The sequence below is a fragment of the Gobius niger genome, assembly GCF_951799975.1.
Source record: "Gobius niger genome assembly, chromosome: 21".
In the NCBI taxonomy this organism is placed as follows: domain Eukaryota; kingdom Metazoa; phylum Chordata; class Actinopteri; order Gobiiformes; family Gobiidae; genus Gobius; species Gobius niger.
Window position 1 is genome coordinate 9,159,533 of NC_136872.1, and position 15,730 is coordinate 9,175,262.

Sequence of the window (15,730 nt, forward strand, 5' to 3'; positions counted from 1 at the left end):
TGAAAAAGAGCAAATGGAAACCAATAGTCAACCTCCTCAGAAGCGCATGGTCACGCAGGGCTCACAAACCTGCGAGCTCGACATCCCCAAACCCAAAAGGAGGAGGCTGAAGAAAAGACGGCCACTGCCTCAATGCACGCCCAAGCAGTTTGCATTGATGAAGATGGAGTTTATCAAACAGCAGTATCCAACCGATGAGCAATACATGGAACTGTCATCGCTGAGCGGCGTCCCTCGCTATGGTTTGGTCCAATGGTTCAACGACATGCGCTATTTCATCAAGAAAGGCAAACCCAGGTGGATGAGCGCGGAGCAGCATAAGAAGGCTGTGGCCAGTGTAATGCGTGAGCAATATAGGAGAAAGAAAATGCAAAAAAACTGAGAAGGTTAAGAAGTCTTTGCAGTGAAGTTCGCCAGTAATACAGAACATACATTTTGTTGTAGTTGTTTTTGAACGATTTAAGCCTTTCCCCTCTTTGTTTTTGCTGGCATTGTTGCACTAATGTTGAGAAATTTCATGTTTGCTCTGGCAGTGTTTTTATGAAGTGCAGATTTATCAATACATTTTTAAAAACTAAATTGTCTGGAATTATTGTGAAACACATACACTACCATTTAAACTAAAAGAAAGAAGAAAAGTACAGCTCTTAAAAACTTATCACTAAACAACAAGTGGAACTTTTATTAATTATCAAACAAGCACATTCTTTTTAAATCTCAACAACAATCGCAAAACTACTGTACAATGGGCTGTAAATACATGTAAGCGTTGTACAGGAACTACCCATAATAAATATCAAAGGACTTTCACACAGGTCATTAAGAGCTCAGCTGTGTGTGTGGGGCGTGGTGGATTCAGTTCCAGGTCGCGGTGTACTCCCCCCTCTTTGGCTGCCATAGCTCAGCACCTTCAATGATGCGGCGGATCATTGCAGCAGAGGTCAGAAGAAGGTGTCCCGCTGCCTGAAGAAGGGTCGAAGCAACTCTCAAAGCTTCTCTACAAAAAGGGAGAGTAAAGTCATTGTTAGTGGGGGACAATAATAGTTTTCTTTAATTGCAACGTAAGGTGTTGTTTACATACACACCCATATAATCCCATATGAAAACGCATGTGTGTTACTGTAGGTCTTACCTGAGAACTTTCTTTGGCCCCAGACATTGGAAATCGGCGCTGACTGAGTACAAGCCTTGAAAAGTGGCCTTCACACTCAGGGAGCCAAACATGTCCTTCGGGTTCATCTTGTACAGGTCAAAGGTGACACGGGCAATGTCTTTACCATTGCGGGGCTTGCTCGGAGGTTTAGCCACAACAGCTCCCTGAGAGAGAAAGGTAGAAGGCAAGCAGCCATCAGTAAAGACAGCTCATTTTACAGGGGTGAATAAATGCAAATTGAAGAAATCACAAACAAACTACAGTTTAAAAGTTTGGGGTCACTAAAATGTCCTTATTTTTGAAAGAAAAGCACTGTTTTTTTAAATGAGGATAACATTAAAGTAATCAGATATACAGTCTAGACAATGTTGTGAATGCCTAATCTAGCTGGAAACGGGTGATTTTTAATGGAATACCCACACATCGTCTCTAGAAACCATCGCTCCAGAGTTCTAATGGTATTGTGTTGGCTAATCATGTTAAAGGGTAATTGATGATTAGAAAACCCTTGTGAAATTATCCTAGCACTGCTGAAAAGTGTTGTGTTATAGAACTGGCTTCATATATTGTATTGTTCACTGGTATTACCCCATCTAAGCTACTGTGCTGAGATTTGGGGACATAATTACAAAAGTTCACTGATTTTATTAACTTGTCTTAAAATAAAAGCCACACGAATCATCAACAAATCCGGTTATCTTGATCATACCAACATGCTGTTCTTCGAATCAAAAGTCATTATATTTGCTGACCTTGTAGATGATCAAACAGCCCAAATAATGTTCAGACTACAGCAGAATACCTTACCAAACAACATACAAAAACATTTTGTCACACAACAAAATGTGTACAGCCTCAGGAGTGCTGATGACCATACATAAATAAACAATACAAACACTCAAATCAACTATGAAAAGTGTTTGTGTTTCCATTTCCGGTGCCAAATTATGGAATGATTTAAGCTCAGATCTAAAACAATGCTCAAGTATGAATCAGTTCAAGAGTCAATAGTTCAATAGTTTACCTTGTTATTATTGCTATTTATTTATTTATTTTATTTTGAGTTTTGAGAAACTCTATATAGGAACAGGAAATTAATGTTGTTAATTGTGTTTGGAATAGGGGGTGGGGTTAAATAAGTTAAACTTCTCACTCCTTTTTGGACATGTGCATCTGTATATTTGGCTTTTCAAGAGAACTGACAAGTTTTCTTTTGTCTTTTGATTTGTTACAGCCTTTATGTTAAATTTTGTAAAGGTCCGTTGTGTTGCTCACATGTTCAAAGTTAAGAATAAAAAAGAAGAAAATAATCAGATTTTACCTCAATGAACATGTATTTGCCAATAGATTGCTATTATCTAGCGCTATCTACATGATTTCCTGTTTTAGGCATTGTGTTGGTACTTTAATTTATGTTAATAGTCCATTAGTGAACCAGCAGAAGGATATGCAATTTGAGAAATAACGGGGTCAACTGGAAAGTGTTCAGTGTTTATACTAATAGTAGTCAAACTGAAGGTGGGTCCTGAGGCAACACTAAACACACTGTGCTTTCAAAGGTCCCAGTCCCTCACTGTCCAAACATTAAGCAGAGGATACGCCACGGCTGTCTCAGGCACTGATGATTATATTTGGAAAAGTGACTTACAGACTGAGGTTTCCATGTTTGCCCGGGTTTCAAAGCCATGAGCATAGTGTTGTCTGGCAGAGTGATAAGAAACTCATCTGAATCCACCTCTGTTCCATCCTCTTCACAAACTAAAGACAGGGACATGGCAGACAGGGACAGCAGCAACACCTGGCAGGCCTGGCACAGAAGGCGGCATAATATTTGAACATGTTAATATAGATTAGATTTCTGAGTTGATTTTACTCACTCTTTCCTTCAGTTCCTCCAGTGTACCAGCAGTGACACCTTTCCTAACCTCCCTGTTGTGACAGCAGACCCGAAAGGGCAGCTGAGTTGGGGCCCACACCCTCTTGGTTACAGACCTGTTCAATTTCAAACATTTTACATTTGTCCGGCCACTTCAGAATATTGCTGTTTTACCGTTCAATAAAGTTGACTCACTTAATAAATGAAGATGTGGTTTCCATGTCTGCTCTCTTTCCCGGGTTTCCTCTTCTTTTGTGTTTTGCTGTGCCCACTTCACAGCGTCAGTTCTGCTATGATCCAGCAGGTGGACTTTGCCCCAGACCTGATAAAGAAAAAGCACAAATCAAAGTTCAACTCGTGTTTCTCTGTGGCTTCTCTCAGGCGTTCTCTGATCAAGTAATCAGCAATAAACAATTCAGATTTTACAAACATTTTGTCAACACTACTAATTGTGGTATTGTTTAAAATGGGATTTGAACCGTAGAATATATATTAGCGTCCGTTTGACAGCCAATTTCCTCCTTTGTTATTTTTGTTAGAGATATTTATCATTTGTTTTTTATTTTTTGTTATGTTTTATTGTTTTGACGTCACATCCGTTGAGCTGGTTTTACGTGCGTTCGATTTACGTCCCGTGAGCGCGCGGGGTAAACTCTAAGCTCGCTGTTTGTTGAACACCGCCCATGCGAGACGTAACTGCGTAGTCTTTAACATTTATTTGTGGAAGGCGGGAGGATGGAAGACTGGTGCTGGTGTGTGAAGTTTGTTTGTGTTGTCTCCTGTCTTGTGTTGTTTAAAATGTCAAAAAGAGCAGCACTTCAATGAATGTACGGAAGTCTTTTGTAGACCGAGCATCGCTGTCTGCTCTTTGTTTGTTCCGTGGTCAAAGCTATCTTGTGTTGGTTGCTAAGAGACCTGGGATTTTGCTCTCTGCGTCATCGTATTTTCTAGCTAACAGTGAAGATGGCCTCAAGAAAACACACGGGAAATGGTAGGTTTTGTATTATCACACCGGATTAACTGTAATGCTAGTGACTGCATTCGTGATATTCACCGGGCTGTGTTCCCTGTGCAGACCGGACCAGTCTCCCCTTCGGTGCACTGCAAATGCTGGCGCCTCCTGTGCGCCTGGTGTCTGCGGCCCTTTGGAAAGTGATGAAGGAGAGAGACGTGATGCAGTATGGGGTCGTGGAGGAATTCGTGACCTCCGCCTGCGATACTGTCCCTGGACTGCTCACTTTGAGACACCAAGCGAGGCTGGCATTGGGACTCAGAGCGCGGGTAGATATGAACCCCTTGTCCGAATTAAGAGAGGTGTTTCGTCCTCGGTAACGTGATCCGTGCTTGTGTTTATATACAGCTCGTCTTGGAACTGTGCAGAAAGCAGCCTGACCCAGAAGCCATTGCTGTGCACATGAAAAGAATTCGAGTTCCTGGCTTGCCTTCATCCTCCTCATCTTTGAATGCGGTGGGTTCTCTCAGATTATTCCATCACATTCTCAAAATAATTACTAATATTGAAGATTACAAGGTGCCAGGTATTGTTGACCACATGTCTTAAAGAATTGTTTGACTCCCAAGGAAAGGGATTATAAAATTAAATCAGCAGTGGAAACTACCCATGCCTTGATCCCCAAGTTGCTGACCGATGCGGGCGAGAGGGAGCATTTTTTTGAGGTGTGTTAAGAACAATATGTGTGACGTGTGCATTACATTACCCTATTAATATTGACTTTTATTTTCTACTTCAGGAGGTTTTTCCCACAGCATATGGCACAAACTACGACCAGGAATTGGAGAAGCTGCTGTGGGAGTTTTTAATCCGTTTGGACCAACTGCTTCCAGTTCCCAGTCTGGCACAGGTAGAAGTGCTACATTCAGGTTGTAAATACAGACAGGATCAGATAGTTCGCAATTGCTTTTACAGGATTTCCATGGGGTATTGAAAAGCATTGAGATTTATTGAGTGAACTGTTCCAAAATTAATCCATTGGATTCCTTTAAAGGGACCCAACAGAGTTTAAAAATGTTTAAAGTATGTATTTTCCTTCCCCTACATGTTCCAGCCATGTCCTAATGTGTAGAATGAGCCCAGATCTGTTCACCATAACTGCCTCTAAAATCCTGCACTGTCACTGAAAAGGTTGTTACCTCAGCTTTATATAGACGGTGCAGTTACACGTATGACCTGAGGTGGCAGTAGGAAGCATAAAATGACCAACTTGCATCTAGTCTCTTAAAATCTGAATCTTTAAATCCTCTGTTTAACTGTGGCTGCTGCCTGCATGATATCATCTTTAACATATTTGTTTGGTAGACTGTTTCATGGCTCAATGACGCTCCCCCTGTCTTGGAGGAATGTGCACGAGCGGCTTCACAGCCACAACTCCTGAGGATCCTTCTTAAGCATCAGACTTGTTTAGGTCACCTGGATCCAGCAGGTGAGGACGCTGCCAAGCTCGGACATGGCATTGGTGCTGCTTGCCTGAATATTTCATTGAAACGTGTTATTTTTCCAGCGTCCCTTCCTCCCAATATGGGAGACGGCATCATTACTTCCCTTTCCCTGCCGCCCTCTGGAAAAGTGTCCTCCAACGTATCAACGGAATCCACGTCTTCTCTCAAAAAGCCTTTTATCAAACCAGTGATCGGACTCATATCTAATGACAATGTGCCTTTGATGGTGTCGATCAGGCGTGGTTCACAGAGCAGCGAGACAACCAAGGCAAACGATGAGCATAGTAAAAGTCTTCTCTCAGAGCCATTTAATAGATACGCAGGGGTCAAAGAGAAGCAAAACAAAGTGAATGGACATCAGGGAGAAGGGGCTGGAGTCGGTGGGATGAAGCGGAAGCACGTGGATGATTGTGACCATGCATCGGACGAGGAAGCCATACAAAGAAAAGCCAAATGGGTCAAAACGAGGGAAACCACAAATGTAGGTCAAACAAGCGATAAATGTGAAGCTAAAGACGATAGAGAAATGCTGCAAACCTGCCTACAAAATATGGGTTATGAGATGCTTCCCATTCCAAAGGACGACGACCTATGCTCTATATGGTTTTCCTGCCTCAAAAAACATCCCCGAGTCATCATAGAGAATCTTGATGCTGATCTCCCAGAGTCGAGAGCAGATGCACCAGGCAAAACCACCGTGTGCAATAGTGCAGTCACAGGGAGTGACAGCACTGTGGATAGTTTCTCTGGCTACGACAATAAAGAGTAAGACTATTTTGTTCTCTGGCCAAACCATTCATTTTATAGTTTTAATATTATACTACTGTTAAATTATATTGTTTTGTTAGTTTGTTAAATAACCAATATATCAAAGTGAATTTATGGAAGGCTTACAAATAAAGTTTTAACAAGAAGCTGAATATGGCGTAAGTTTTTTTGGGAATTACTACTATAAACGTCAATGTTCAATCACGCTCTTTCACAGAAATATCCCCAACCGCTCACGAAGATTAGCTGCAAGACTCAAGAGTAATGCAGGTAATGTAAACATGGATTACAGTGCATCTGCGCAACATTTGGGTTCACAGCTGATTTTCTTTCCCTCAGGGCATCAGGGATCTTCAGCGGAAATGGAAGATTACGTTGCGGATTCGGAGGATGAAGCTACAAAAAACTTCAAAGGCAGGGTAAGAGCACTTTCAAATTTTAATTCATTCTGGCACTTCACCACTTGTTGAGTTGATGGGAAAGAAATACTCAACACTTTTAATCTTTGGATTTTGGCCACAGCAGTTGGTGCTGTAGTGCGACTTCTTGAACAGCTCCTGGTAAAAACTGACCACAGAACAGACCTACAAAAGCATCAGTTTTGTGATCATCTATCGCAGTGTAGGGATTTTCAAATCCTCTTTTAACATATCACTTTACAAAAATGTTCAAATGTGAATAAAGCATATCCACCAAAAAAGAGATGCTGCAATGAGCAAAACAGCCTTTTACACTGCAAAGTTTAAGTGGTTCTATTGTCCCTGGTCAGTGTAGGATTTACTGATAATCCGTATTTTTTCTCCACAGCTTTTTACTAAACGTTATTGCAAAACCAAGCACGGCACATACGTTCCTACTTTGAGGGAGTATTGGAAACCATGCGCTGAGAGGCGTAACCTGCTTAGTCCTGGCAGCAAACACAGATGAGGACATTAAGAGTTTGGAATTGTTTTTATATATCAATACTAGTTATTACTCAATGTATGCTTTTATTCAATTCTTTCATCATGGATCAAAGATTATGCTTCATTGAAATTAAGCCATTTTTTAATATGAACTTGGTTTGGACAATATAACTGTGTAGATTTGTGTTTCTATGAAAATGTCATTTTATTATGTAACATTTTTGCCAGATCCTGAAAATGTTTTATCTGATTAAGCTTGAAATGTATCGATCTAAATGTAATATCACTCCTGTTTGCTTCACATGTGTACAATTTGTATATTTCTGTTGTATTTTGTTAATATAATAAATGTGTTCATTTGCTTATTAAAACTAGTCCAGTGGTTCATGTAAAGGAATATACCAAAACATAAGTGTTTCATAAATCATTCTACAGTCGCCCGCTCATTCCTCCAGTCGCAGTAATGGTTTCTCCTGTTATATATGAAGCGTCTTCAGTGCACAGGAAGGCAATCACTCCTCCAATTTCCTCTGGATTTCCCACTCTACAAAAAAAAAGAAAGAATAGTCATCTTATGCAGTTTTCCATCCATCTTTAAAAAGAGAACTATTGTGACTTCAGGGCTTTGTCACTGAAAATGTAGCTACCTTTTAATGCTCAATTGCTTTTTGAACTCATCCATGACGTCTTCGTTTTCCCACAGCTGAAAACAAAATTACTTTTTTTTTTTAACCCGCTCACAGACACTGCTTAATGATCACTCTGCATCCGTCCTTACAGCTGAACTAAAGCGTGTCTTGATAATTCCCGGCGCCACACAGTTGACTCTGATGTTACTTTGCGCTAGCTCTGGGGCTAGCACACGAGTAAGACCAAGTAAGGCGGTTTTACTCACACAGTAAGGACCCAAACCCTGGATGGTGACACTGTAGTTACTCAGAAATAACAACTCATCTGAATTGTGCATGCTTGGACGTTATTTACTGGCATTGGTTGATATCCACCTACAGATGACACAAACACTACGTTTCCTCCTCTAAAAGACAAAAACAGTTAAACATACAAAATACATATTGTGGCAAAATTGAAGCCCATTTTATTGTGTGATGTACTCATCCTTGGGGCTTACCCTCGCTTTTCCATGTGGGGCACCACCGACTTGGTCAACAGAAAAGCAGCTTTTACATTTATGGACAAAATCTAGAAAAACATGCACGTGAACTCGAGCCCTGAAGAAATAGTGCACATACAGTGTCTGTTGTACCATTTGTTTTTGCATACCTTGTCCCAAACCTCCTCTGTGGAGTCCAGTGTGTTTCCAAAGAAGGGGTTGACTGCAGCGTTTGATACTAGAATGTCAATGCCACCATACTTTTGGAGAGTCTGTAGCAAACAACATAACCACATGTTAAGTATCATGCTGAGACAACGCAGAGGACAGCTAAACACTATCTTTAAAGCACCCTTTTAGGTTACGTTCATGTTCTAGAATTGGTTGAGGAGGGCAGACACATTAACTATGGATAAGAAACTGTTTTGAAAAAGGATTTCTGTGATTGTTGCTAGTGACTTCAGTGATTTACTTAATTTCATGGCTTGAAGTCTTGTCAAATTCAACAATCTTATCTGTTAATTTCAATAATCACTTTTTTAGGCTCTGGAAAAAATGTATGAGTTCACGGTAATTTAGGTAAACGTTTGCCCTATACATGATACCTATTTCTTGATTGTACATGTTACAGTCTATTTTGCAGCCCGTGAGTGTTTCTTGAGTGAACCAAATCTCACTGCTATATATCTAAATACAAGGAACACCCTTTATAGATTGCACATACAACTTCAATGAGTTTTTCTCTGTCCTGTCCATTGCCCACATTACAAGTGGTGCCAGTCACTTGGATGTTCTGGCTTTGAAGCAGTGCCACAGCTCTGTCCACATTGGCCTGGCGCCGGCTGCTCACAACCACAGAGGCCCCTTTCTTACCCAGGGCTCGAGCTGCTGCCAGGCCAATTCTAGAGGAACGAGAAAAGGAAGAGGAGGAGGGGAAAAAGCACATTTGAGATATTTATTTGTAACAAATATTTTCCCTCTGTAAGAAACAATCAATGGTGATTCAGCTACCACTATATCTTCATTACACTTGCAGTTTTGATTTTGCTTGATGTACTTACCCATCTGTTGAGGCTGTGACAATAGCTACTTTTCCTGTAAGACTGCTGCTGTTGGACATATTCCTTTGGCCAACAGGACAGATCCTAAGGCACCTGACAGCACTCCTGAACATTACCTACAAAGTAAAATGCAAAAATATAGGCGTCGTTTTGCCAAGTCCATGTACAGAAGGGCACTAGGGCAAAAGTGCCCTTGTGTGCATGAACAGTTGTTGTTATCACTGTGTGCGTTTACTATGTCGTATCATAGAACTGACTAGTGTTTTATTTACTGAGAGTGACTGCAGAATCCTGTAAAATCTGCAAAGGTGTAACTATAAATGCGCAATGCAAAACAGAAAAATCATAATCTCACCCACAGCAACAATCAAAAGTAAAGATTATAACGCTTCACTTCCTAAACTTTTCACGACCCCACAGAGCCGTTTCCGGTGCTTTCAGAGTAAAACGGAAAAAAAGGTAATGCTATGTATTGCAACAATTGTAAAGTATTGCTGAAATGTATTTTATACATGATAACAAGACATAGACAATCACATTTAGTTTTTGTTTTGCTTTTTTTCTTTATTCTGTTCTGTGTCTGTCCTGCTCTATAATATGGAACATTCCTTTTTTTTAATTAAATCTTTTATTCATGATTACAACAAATAAAGCTTTCTCCGATATAAAGAAAGAAAACAAGCCGTACGGTACACATGCTGAAAATTGTTTACATAGGCGTTTTTTTCTTCCGAGGCATAGAAAACATTTTGTTATTTATGAGAAGACACATAAACATTCGGCATTCCTCACTGGATTTGTTTTTTTTTTTTAACATCAGTGCAAAAACATTTTCAGTTTTAATCAAATTCATCATACACATAGATGTAACATGTTCATGTTCAAATAAACAATCTATTAGACAAAACAACAAAAACACAGGGGTCTGCTAATTTACAATAAGATTGTATTTTTTTTATTTACATTCATTTTCTCAAGGGAGGTCAAAAACATTTTTAAATCAGAATCTTTAAAGTGGAACCATGAGGGTATTTTTTCACACCATTTCATTTTGTGGATATAATATTTTTCTAGTATTATAATTAAGTTTATTATAAATATATATATATATATATATATATAATAGAAACTGCAATCTCAATGGCCGCCGCATGGGCGCCGCCATGTTTATTTCCCATACCGACTTTGAAACTAAGCAGGGAAGGGCCTGGTTTGGATTGGGATGGGAGACCGTTTGGGAACACCAGGAAGCCTGGCGACAGTAGTGAGTGTGTGCGTGGTTGGTGCTGGGGCTGATGTGCGCAGACTGGTTGCCTCGCTTATCATCACCGAGTATGGAGTGAATGAATAATGCACCAAATTGTTAAGCGACTTTGAGCGTCTGGAAAAGCGCTATATAAGACTAATGCCGAACCGAACCGTTAGAGCTGAACCCCTAATATTTATCCATACTTATTCCACTGTCTCTTGAATTCTATTCCCTGAGTTTAGCGAACATATTGTCGTTGTAGTTTATAAGAAAGGAGTACAGGTGCATCAAACACTCCAATTGCAGTTTGTTTGAAATTATTTTTAGCATTCATTATTTTACACATTTGTAGTGGCCATAGTTTTTGGAATAGGTTGGGAACCACTGGTCTACAGCTGAACTGTGTGACGGGTTGGACATTTGTTTGTAATCACTCATAATCTCACAATATCAAATGTGGAGACTAGCGAGGCCGGGTCTCAGCTAGTATATACACTGCTCACAAAAACTTAGGGCACACTCAAAAAACACAATGTAACTCCAAGTCAGTCAAATTTCTGGGATATCAGACTGTCCAGTTAGGAAGCCACGCTTATTGTGAATCAATTTCACTTGGTGTTGTGGAAATTAAACAGACATCAGGTGGAAATTAGCAAGATCACTCCAAAAGAGAATGGTTTTGCAGGTGGTGACCACAGACCATTTCCCTGTCTTCATCCTTTGTACTATATTTTTGGAACACTTTTGCATTTGTCCAGTGTTCTCACCACTAGAGGCATCATGAGGAGCATCTACAACCCACAGAAGTCGCTCAGGGAGTGATGCTCATCCAAAATGGCACGTCCGGTCGTGCTGTGGCAAGAAGGTTTGCTGTGTCTCCCAGCGCAGTGTCCAGAGCATGGAGGAGATACCAGGAGACAGGCCAGTCCACCAGGAGACCTGGGGGGGGGCGACCGAGGTCAACAACCCAGCAGCAGGACCGCTATCTGCTCATTTGTGCACAGAGAAACAGGAGAAGCACTGCCCGAGCCTTACAAAATGACCTCCAGAGGGCCACAAATGTGCATGTTGGTCCTCAAACGGTCACAAACCGACTCCATGAGGGTGGTATGAGGGGGGTATGAGGGGGGTATGAGGGGGGGTATGAGGGCGTTGGTCCGGTGCTTACTGCCCAACACCGTGCAGCCCGATTGGCATTTGCCCGAGAACACAGCGATTGGCAGATTGGCCAATGGTGCCCTGTGCCCTGATGAGAGCAGGTTCACCCTGAGCACATGTGACAGACGAGACAGAGTCTGGAGACGCTCTGGAGAACGTTCTGCTGCTGCAACATCATCCAGCATGACCGGTTTGGTGGTGGGTCAGTGATGGTCTGGGGAGGCATTTCATTGGAGGGCCGCACAGACCTCCATGTGCCAGCCAGAGGTTCCCTGACTGGCATTGGGGCCCGGGATGAGATCCTCAGACATATTGTAAGATAATGCCCTAAGTTTTTGTGAGCAGTGTATATATGACAGAGAAAATCCTGCGCTCTTCGGTTCACACCAGTCCCTCACTGTGCACAAAGGAGACCCCAGACTCCGGCCTCGTATAATATATATATATATATATATATATATATATATATTTTATTGCCATCATTCCTATTATAGTATCTATAGTGTCTGCTGGCCACTAACCAAAGGAATGGCCTAAATGTGCCAATACAGCGGCACACTTCGAGCCGCAGGCCGACAATCACAAGGCGGAGATTTTTGCACAAACTGCACCTTCATATAAGAGGCGTTTATATTTAGTGCTCTTGGCGCAAATATGACAACTTCCGGTTGCATAAACGAAAATTGGGTTGTTTTTTGTTTATTAAATATACAGTGCAAACATGAAAATCAGCTTTATCTTTAAAAACAACGTTTCATTCACTTGAAAAAGTGCTGTTGTTTTTTTGTTTTTTTTTCATTTTTTGTTTTTTGATTTGCCAACCAAAATTGAAAACCAACTTGTTTTTCCATTTTTTATTTTCATTCCAATGAAGAAAATCCAAATATCCAAAAGTACACTGACCCATGGGCACGCACAGGTATTGTCACAGGCGGAATGGACAGGCATGTCCTCTCCGCCGACAACATAAACATAGGGGGAATATAGGGGGGATTGTTTTTTTCGAGGGCTATATCTTTATCATGTTTTATAATTACATAGACAAGTTGAGTGATTGTAGTAAATCAAGTGTTTTGGCAGATTTCTTATTTGAGACATTTTTTAAACAAGTTAAGTAACTTTTCATTTCCATTATCAGTGAATTTCAATATAATATATATCAATATAAACAGGTTTACTATGTATTCTAAATTCCTATTCCGATGTTTGAAGTAAGTTAATATGTCGCCACAATTGAAGTGAATTTTAAAGGATGTTTTCTGTTGTACTAGTGTCTCCAATTTGGACCACATATCTCTAGAGTGTGTACATTCAAAAAACAAATGGGTCAAAGTTTCCTCGTCAGTTCTTGTCCACATCTTTAAATTTAGACATATACAGGTTAGTAGGATCAATTCTATGCAGTATTTACCAGTGTAACTCTCGAAGTTTGTTGTTTATGCAATATTTGAACATAATTAACCAAGTTATCCTCCAGTTTGTGTCTGGACATTGAGCAATCCACTTGGCTTTACAGGTTGGTGTCGTTTTGTTTAGTGATTGCAAGCATTTCCGAATATGCTTGTTTGAGCATTTGTGACTCTTTATGTCGACCCCATCAATATATAATTGATTTGTAACTACAGGAGCTGCTGTTCTACGATGTGCTTTCATTAGTTCTGACAAGCCGTTGGGAATACTTTTCATTACAGAGTTAAAGTCCTTTGAAGTGACTGGAAAGTTATGATTACGCATAAACGCTTCATATGTAAAAAGTTGCCCGTTTCCTCAAAAAAGTCTTGAAGCAGTATGATATTTCTCTCTATCCACTTAGTCATGAATAGTGATTTATTACCTTTAGTTATATTTTGATTATTCCAAATAATTGCTTTATGCGGGGAAAGATTGTGTTGGTAACAGATTTTCCAGGCCAGCAACGCTTGTTGATAATACGTTCATAGTTTGATCGGCAATTTGGCGATCCACCAACCTTTTTGAAAATATTAGAGGGAATTAAAAACCGGTAACTCAATCTGTCCGTCAGGGTTGTCCTGTGGCCCCATTTCTGTACTTGTGTGTGGGGGGGGCTAACTTCACACAAGTTAAAAATGACCCTGAAATTAAAGGCTTACAAATCTTTGAAAAAGAAATTAAAATAACACAACTTGCAGATGATGCCGCAATTTTTTTTACAAGATAAATGTCAGGTTGAGAAGGCAATAGGAGCAGTACAAAGGTTTTCAGATGCATCTGGGTTGAGACTCAATATGTCCAAATGTGAAATACTATGTCTTTATGAGAGCAACGATACTGTTATACACAATTTGATGGTGAAAGAAAAAGTTAAATATTTGGGTATTGAGATATGTAAAGACGAAAAAGAACGGCAACACTTGAATTTCTCCCCCAAGTTGAAAAAAAAACAAAGACTATCTTTAACTTATGGACTCAAAGGGACATTTCAATTTGGGGAAGGACTTTACCAACCAAAGCGGAAGGGATTTCTAGATTTGTTTACCCTGCTCTATCCTTAAATGTGGGTGACAAGGTGTGCAGTGAAATTAACAAAATGATGACAGACTTCGTCTGGAAAAACAAACCTCCAAAGATTAAAAGGTCTGTACTTACCAGTCCAATAGAAGCGGGGGGGCTCGAACTCCTTGACTTTATCGAAATTAAATCATACTTTTAAGATGAAGTGGATAAAGCAATGTCTGACTAATCCTGACTCAATATGTTTTTTAATATGGAACATTCCTGCCACACACAAAAAACGGACCCCACGTAATTTCCGCCTGGACAGTAGCATAGGTGCTGCACTTCCTGTCCCGTGTCATTTACATTAAAAATTAGCAAGGTCCTACACAAATGAAGCGATAGCTCAAGATTTGGTAAATGGCAGCGAGTAAAAGTTAGGATGTGACTGGAGCAGATTAAAAACATTGCGTGAGATGCAACAACTTCACTGGAGGAAACCTCTGTGTTCATAATGGTGGGGGTTTTGTCTCGAAGCTAACAGCTAACATAAAATAAATATTAAAACTAGTGCAACGTTTTGAATGTGTTAGTAATTTTACTGAGTTTACATTTTACATTTTACATCATTATTTAACCAACCCCGTGAACTGCTACCTTAACGTGGTGGGGTTGTTTGAGTGCCCGAATGATTCGAGGAGCTATGTTGTCCGGGGCTTTATGCCCCTGGTAGGGTCTCCCATGGCAAACAGGTCCGAGGTGACGGGTCAGACAAAGAGCAGCTCAGAAGACTTCTATGGACAGTACTAGAACAAGGACCGTGACATTGCCCAGCATGGCGCAGCCGGGGCCCCACCCTGGAGCCAGACCTGAGCTTGGGGCCCAAACGCGAGTGTCTGGTGGCCGGGCCTCTGTCCACGGGGCCCGGCCGGGCACAGCCCGAAGGGACGACGTGGGCCCGCCCTCCTGTGGACTCACCACCCGCAGAGGGATCCATAGGGGTCGAGTGCAGAGAGGACTGGGTGGCAGTCAGAGGCAGGTGCCTCGGCGACCTGGTCCACATGCGCAGCTTCTGGCGTTCAGGACTTGGAACGTCACTTCGCTGGGGGGGAAGGAGCCTGAGCTTGTGCGGGAGGTTGAGAGATACCGAGATATAGTCGGGCTCACCTCCACGCACAGCTTGGGTTCCGGATTCCAACTCCTGGAGAGAGGCTGGAATCTCCATTTTTCTGGAGTTGCCCGCGGGGAGAGGCGGCGGGCTGGGGTGGGTTTGCTCATATCCCCCCAGCTCAGCCGTCACGTGTTGGAGTTCACCCCGGTGAACGAGAGGGTCGCGTCCCTACGCCTTCGGGTCGGGGACAGGTCTCTCACCGTTGTTTCGGCCTACGGGCCCAACATCGGTGCAGAGTACCCGGCCTTCTTGGAGTCCCTGGGAGGGGTACTAGATAGTGCTCCGACTGGGGACTCCATTGTTCTACTGGGGGACTTCAACGCCCACGTGGGTAGCGACAGTGAGACCTGGGAGGGAGTGATTGGGA

At 41.5% G+C, this 15,730-nt stretch overlaps 3 protein-coding genes across 6 annotated transcripts; 1 reads left to right on the forward strand and 2 right to left on the reverse strand.

The window, feature by feature from the left end:
• Nucleotides 1-705: 705 nt before the first annotated feature.
• cideb (cell death inducing DFFA like effector b) lies at nucleotides 706-3,401 on the reverse strand. The gene is made up of 5 exons (XM_079579694.1): nucleotides 3,225-3,401; nucleotides 3,031-3,145; nucleotides 2,802-2,960; nucleotides 1,133-1,317; nucleotides 706-997 (listed from the first exon to the last, which is right to left on the reverse strand). The coding sequence occupies exons 1-5, from the start codon at nucleotides 3,248-3,250 to the stop codon at nucleotides 856-858; spliced, it is 627 nt and encodes a 208-aa protein (XP_079435820.1). The 5' UTR covers nucleotides 3,251-3,401; the 3' UTR covers nucleotides 706-855.
• A 339-nt stretch (nucleotides 3,402-3,740) lies between these two features.
• Nucleotides 3,741-7,235, forward strand: tinf2 (TERF1 (TRF1)-interacting nuclear factor 2). 2 transcript variants are annotated; one of them, XM_079579759.1, is made up of 10 exons: nucleotides 3,741-4,020; nucleotides 4,105-4,310; nucleotides 4,390-4,497; nucleotides 4,593-4,706; nucleotides 4,781-4,891; nucleotides 5,347-5,470; nucleotides 5,549-6,251; nucleotides 6,472-6,524; nucleotides 6,594-6,673; nucleotides 7,062-7,235. In XM_079579759.1, the coding sequence occupies exons 1-10, from the start codon at nucleotides 3,993-3,995 to the stop codon at nucleotides 7,179-7,181; spliced, it is 1,647 nt and encodes a 548-aa protein (XP_079435885.1). In that variant the 5' UTR covers nucleotides 3,741-3,992; the 3' UTR covers nucleotides 7,182-7,235. The 2 variants fall into 2 exon arrangements, with proteins under 2 accessions (XP_079435885.1, XP_079435886.1); XM_079579760.1 differs by having other exon boundaries at nucleotides 4,611-4,706.
• Nucleotides 7,236-7,372: 137 nt separating this feature from the next.
• Nucleotides 7,373-9,763, reverse strand: dhrs4 (dehydrogenase/reductase (SDR family) member 4). 3 transcript variants are annotated; one of them, XM_079579763.1, is made up of 9 exons: nucleotides 9,691-9,763; nucleotides 9,332-9,447; nucleotides 8,995-9,172; nucleotides 8,441-8,542; nucleotides 8,289-8,359; nucleotides 8,144-8,195; nucleotides 7,938-8,072; nucleotides 7,807-7,862; nucleotides 7,373-7,703 (listed from the first exon to the last, which is right to left on the reverse strand). In XM_079579763.1, exons 2-9 carry the CDS (start codon nucleotides 9,442-9,444, stop codon nucleotides 7,589-7,591), a joined length of 822 nt encoding a protein of 273 aa, XP_079435889.1. In that variant the 5' UTR covers nucleotides 9,445-9,447; nucleotides 9,691-9,763; the 3' UTR covers nucleotides 7,373-7,588. The 3 variants fall into 3 exon arrangements, with proteins under 3 accessions (XP_079435889.1, XP_079435887.1, XP_079435888.1); XM_079579761.1 differs by having other exon boundaries at nucleotides 9,687-9,763; XM_079579762.1 differs by lacking the exon at nucleotides 9,691-9,763 and having other exon boundaries at nucleotides 9,332-9,564.
• Nucleotides 9,764-15,730: the final 5,967 nt, after the last annotated feature.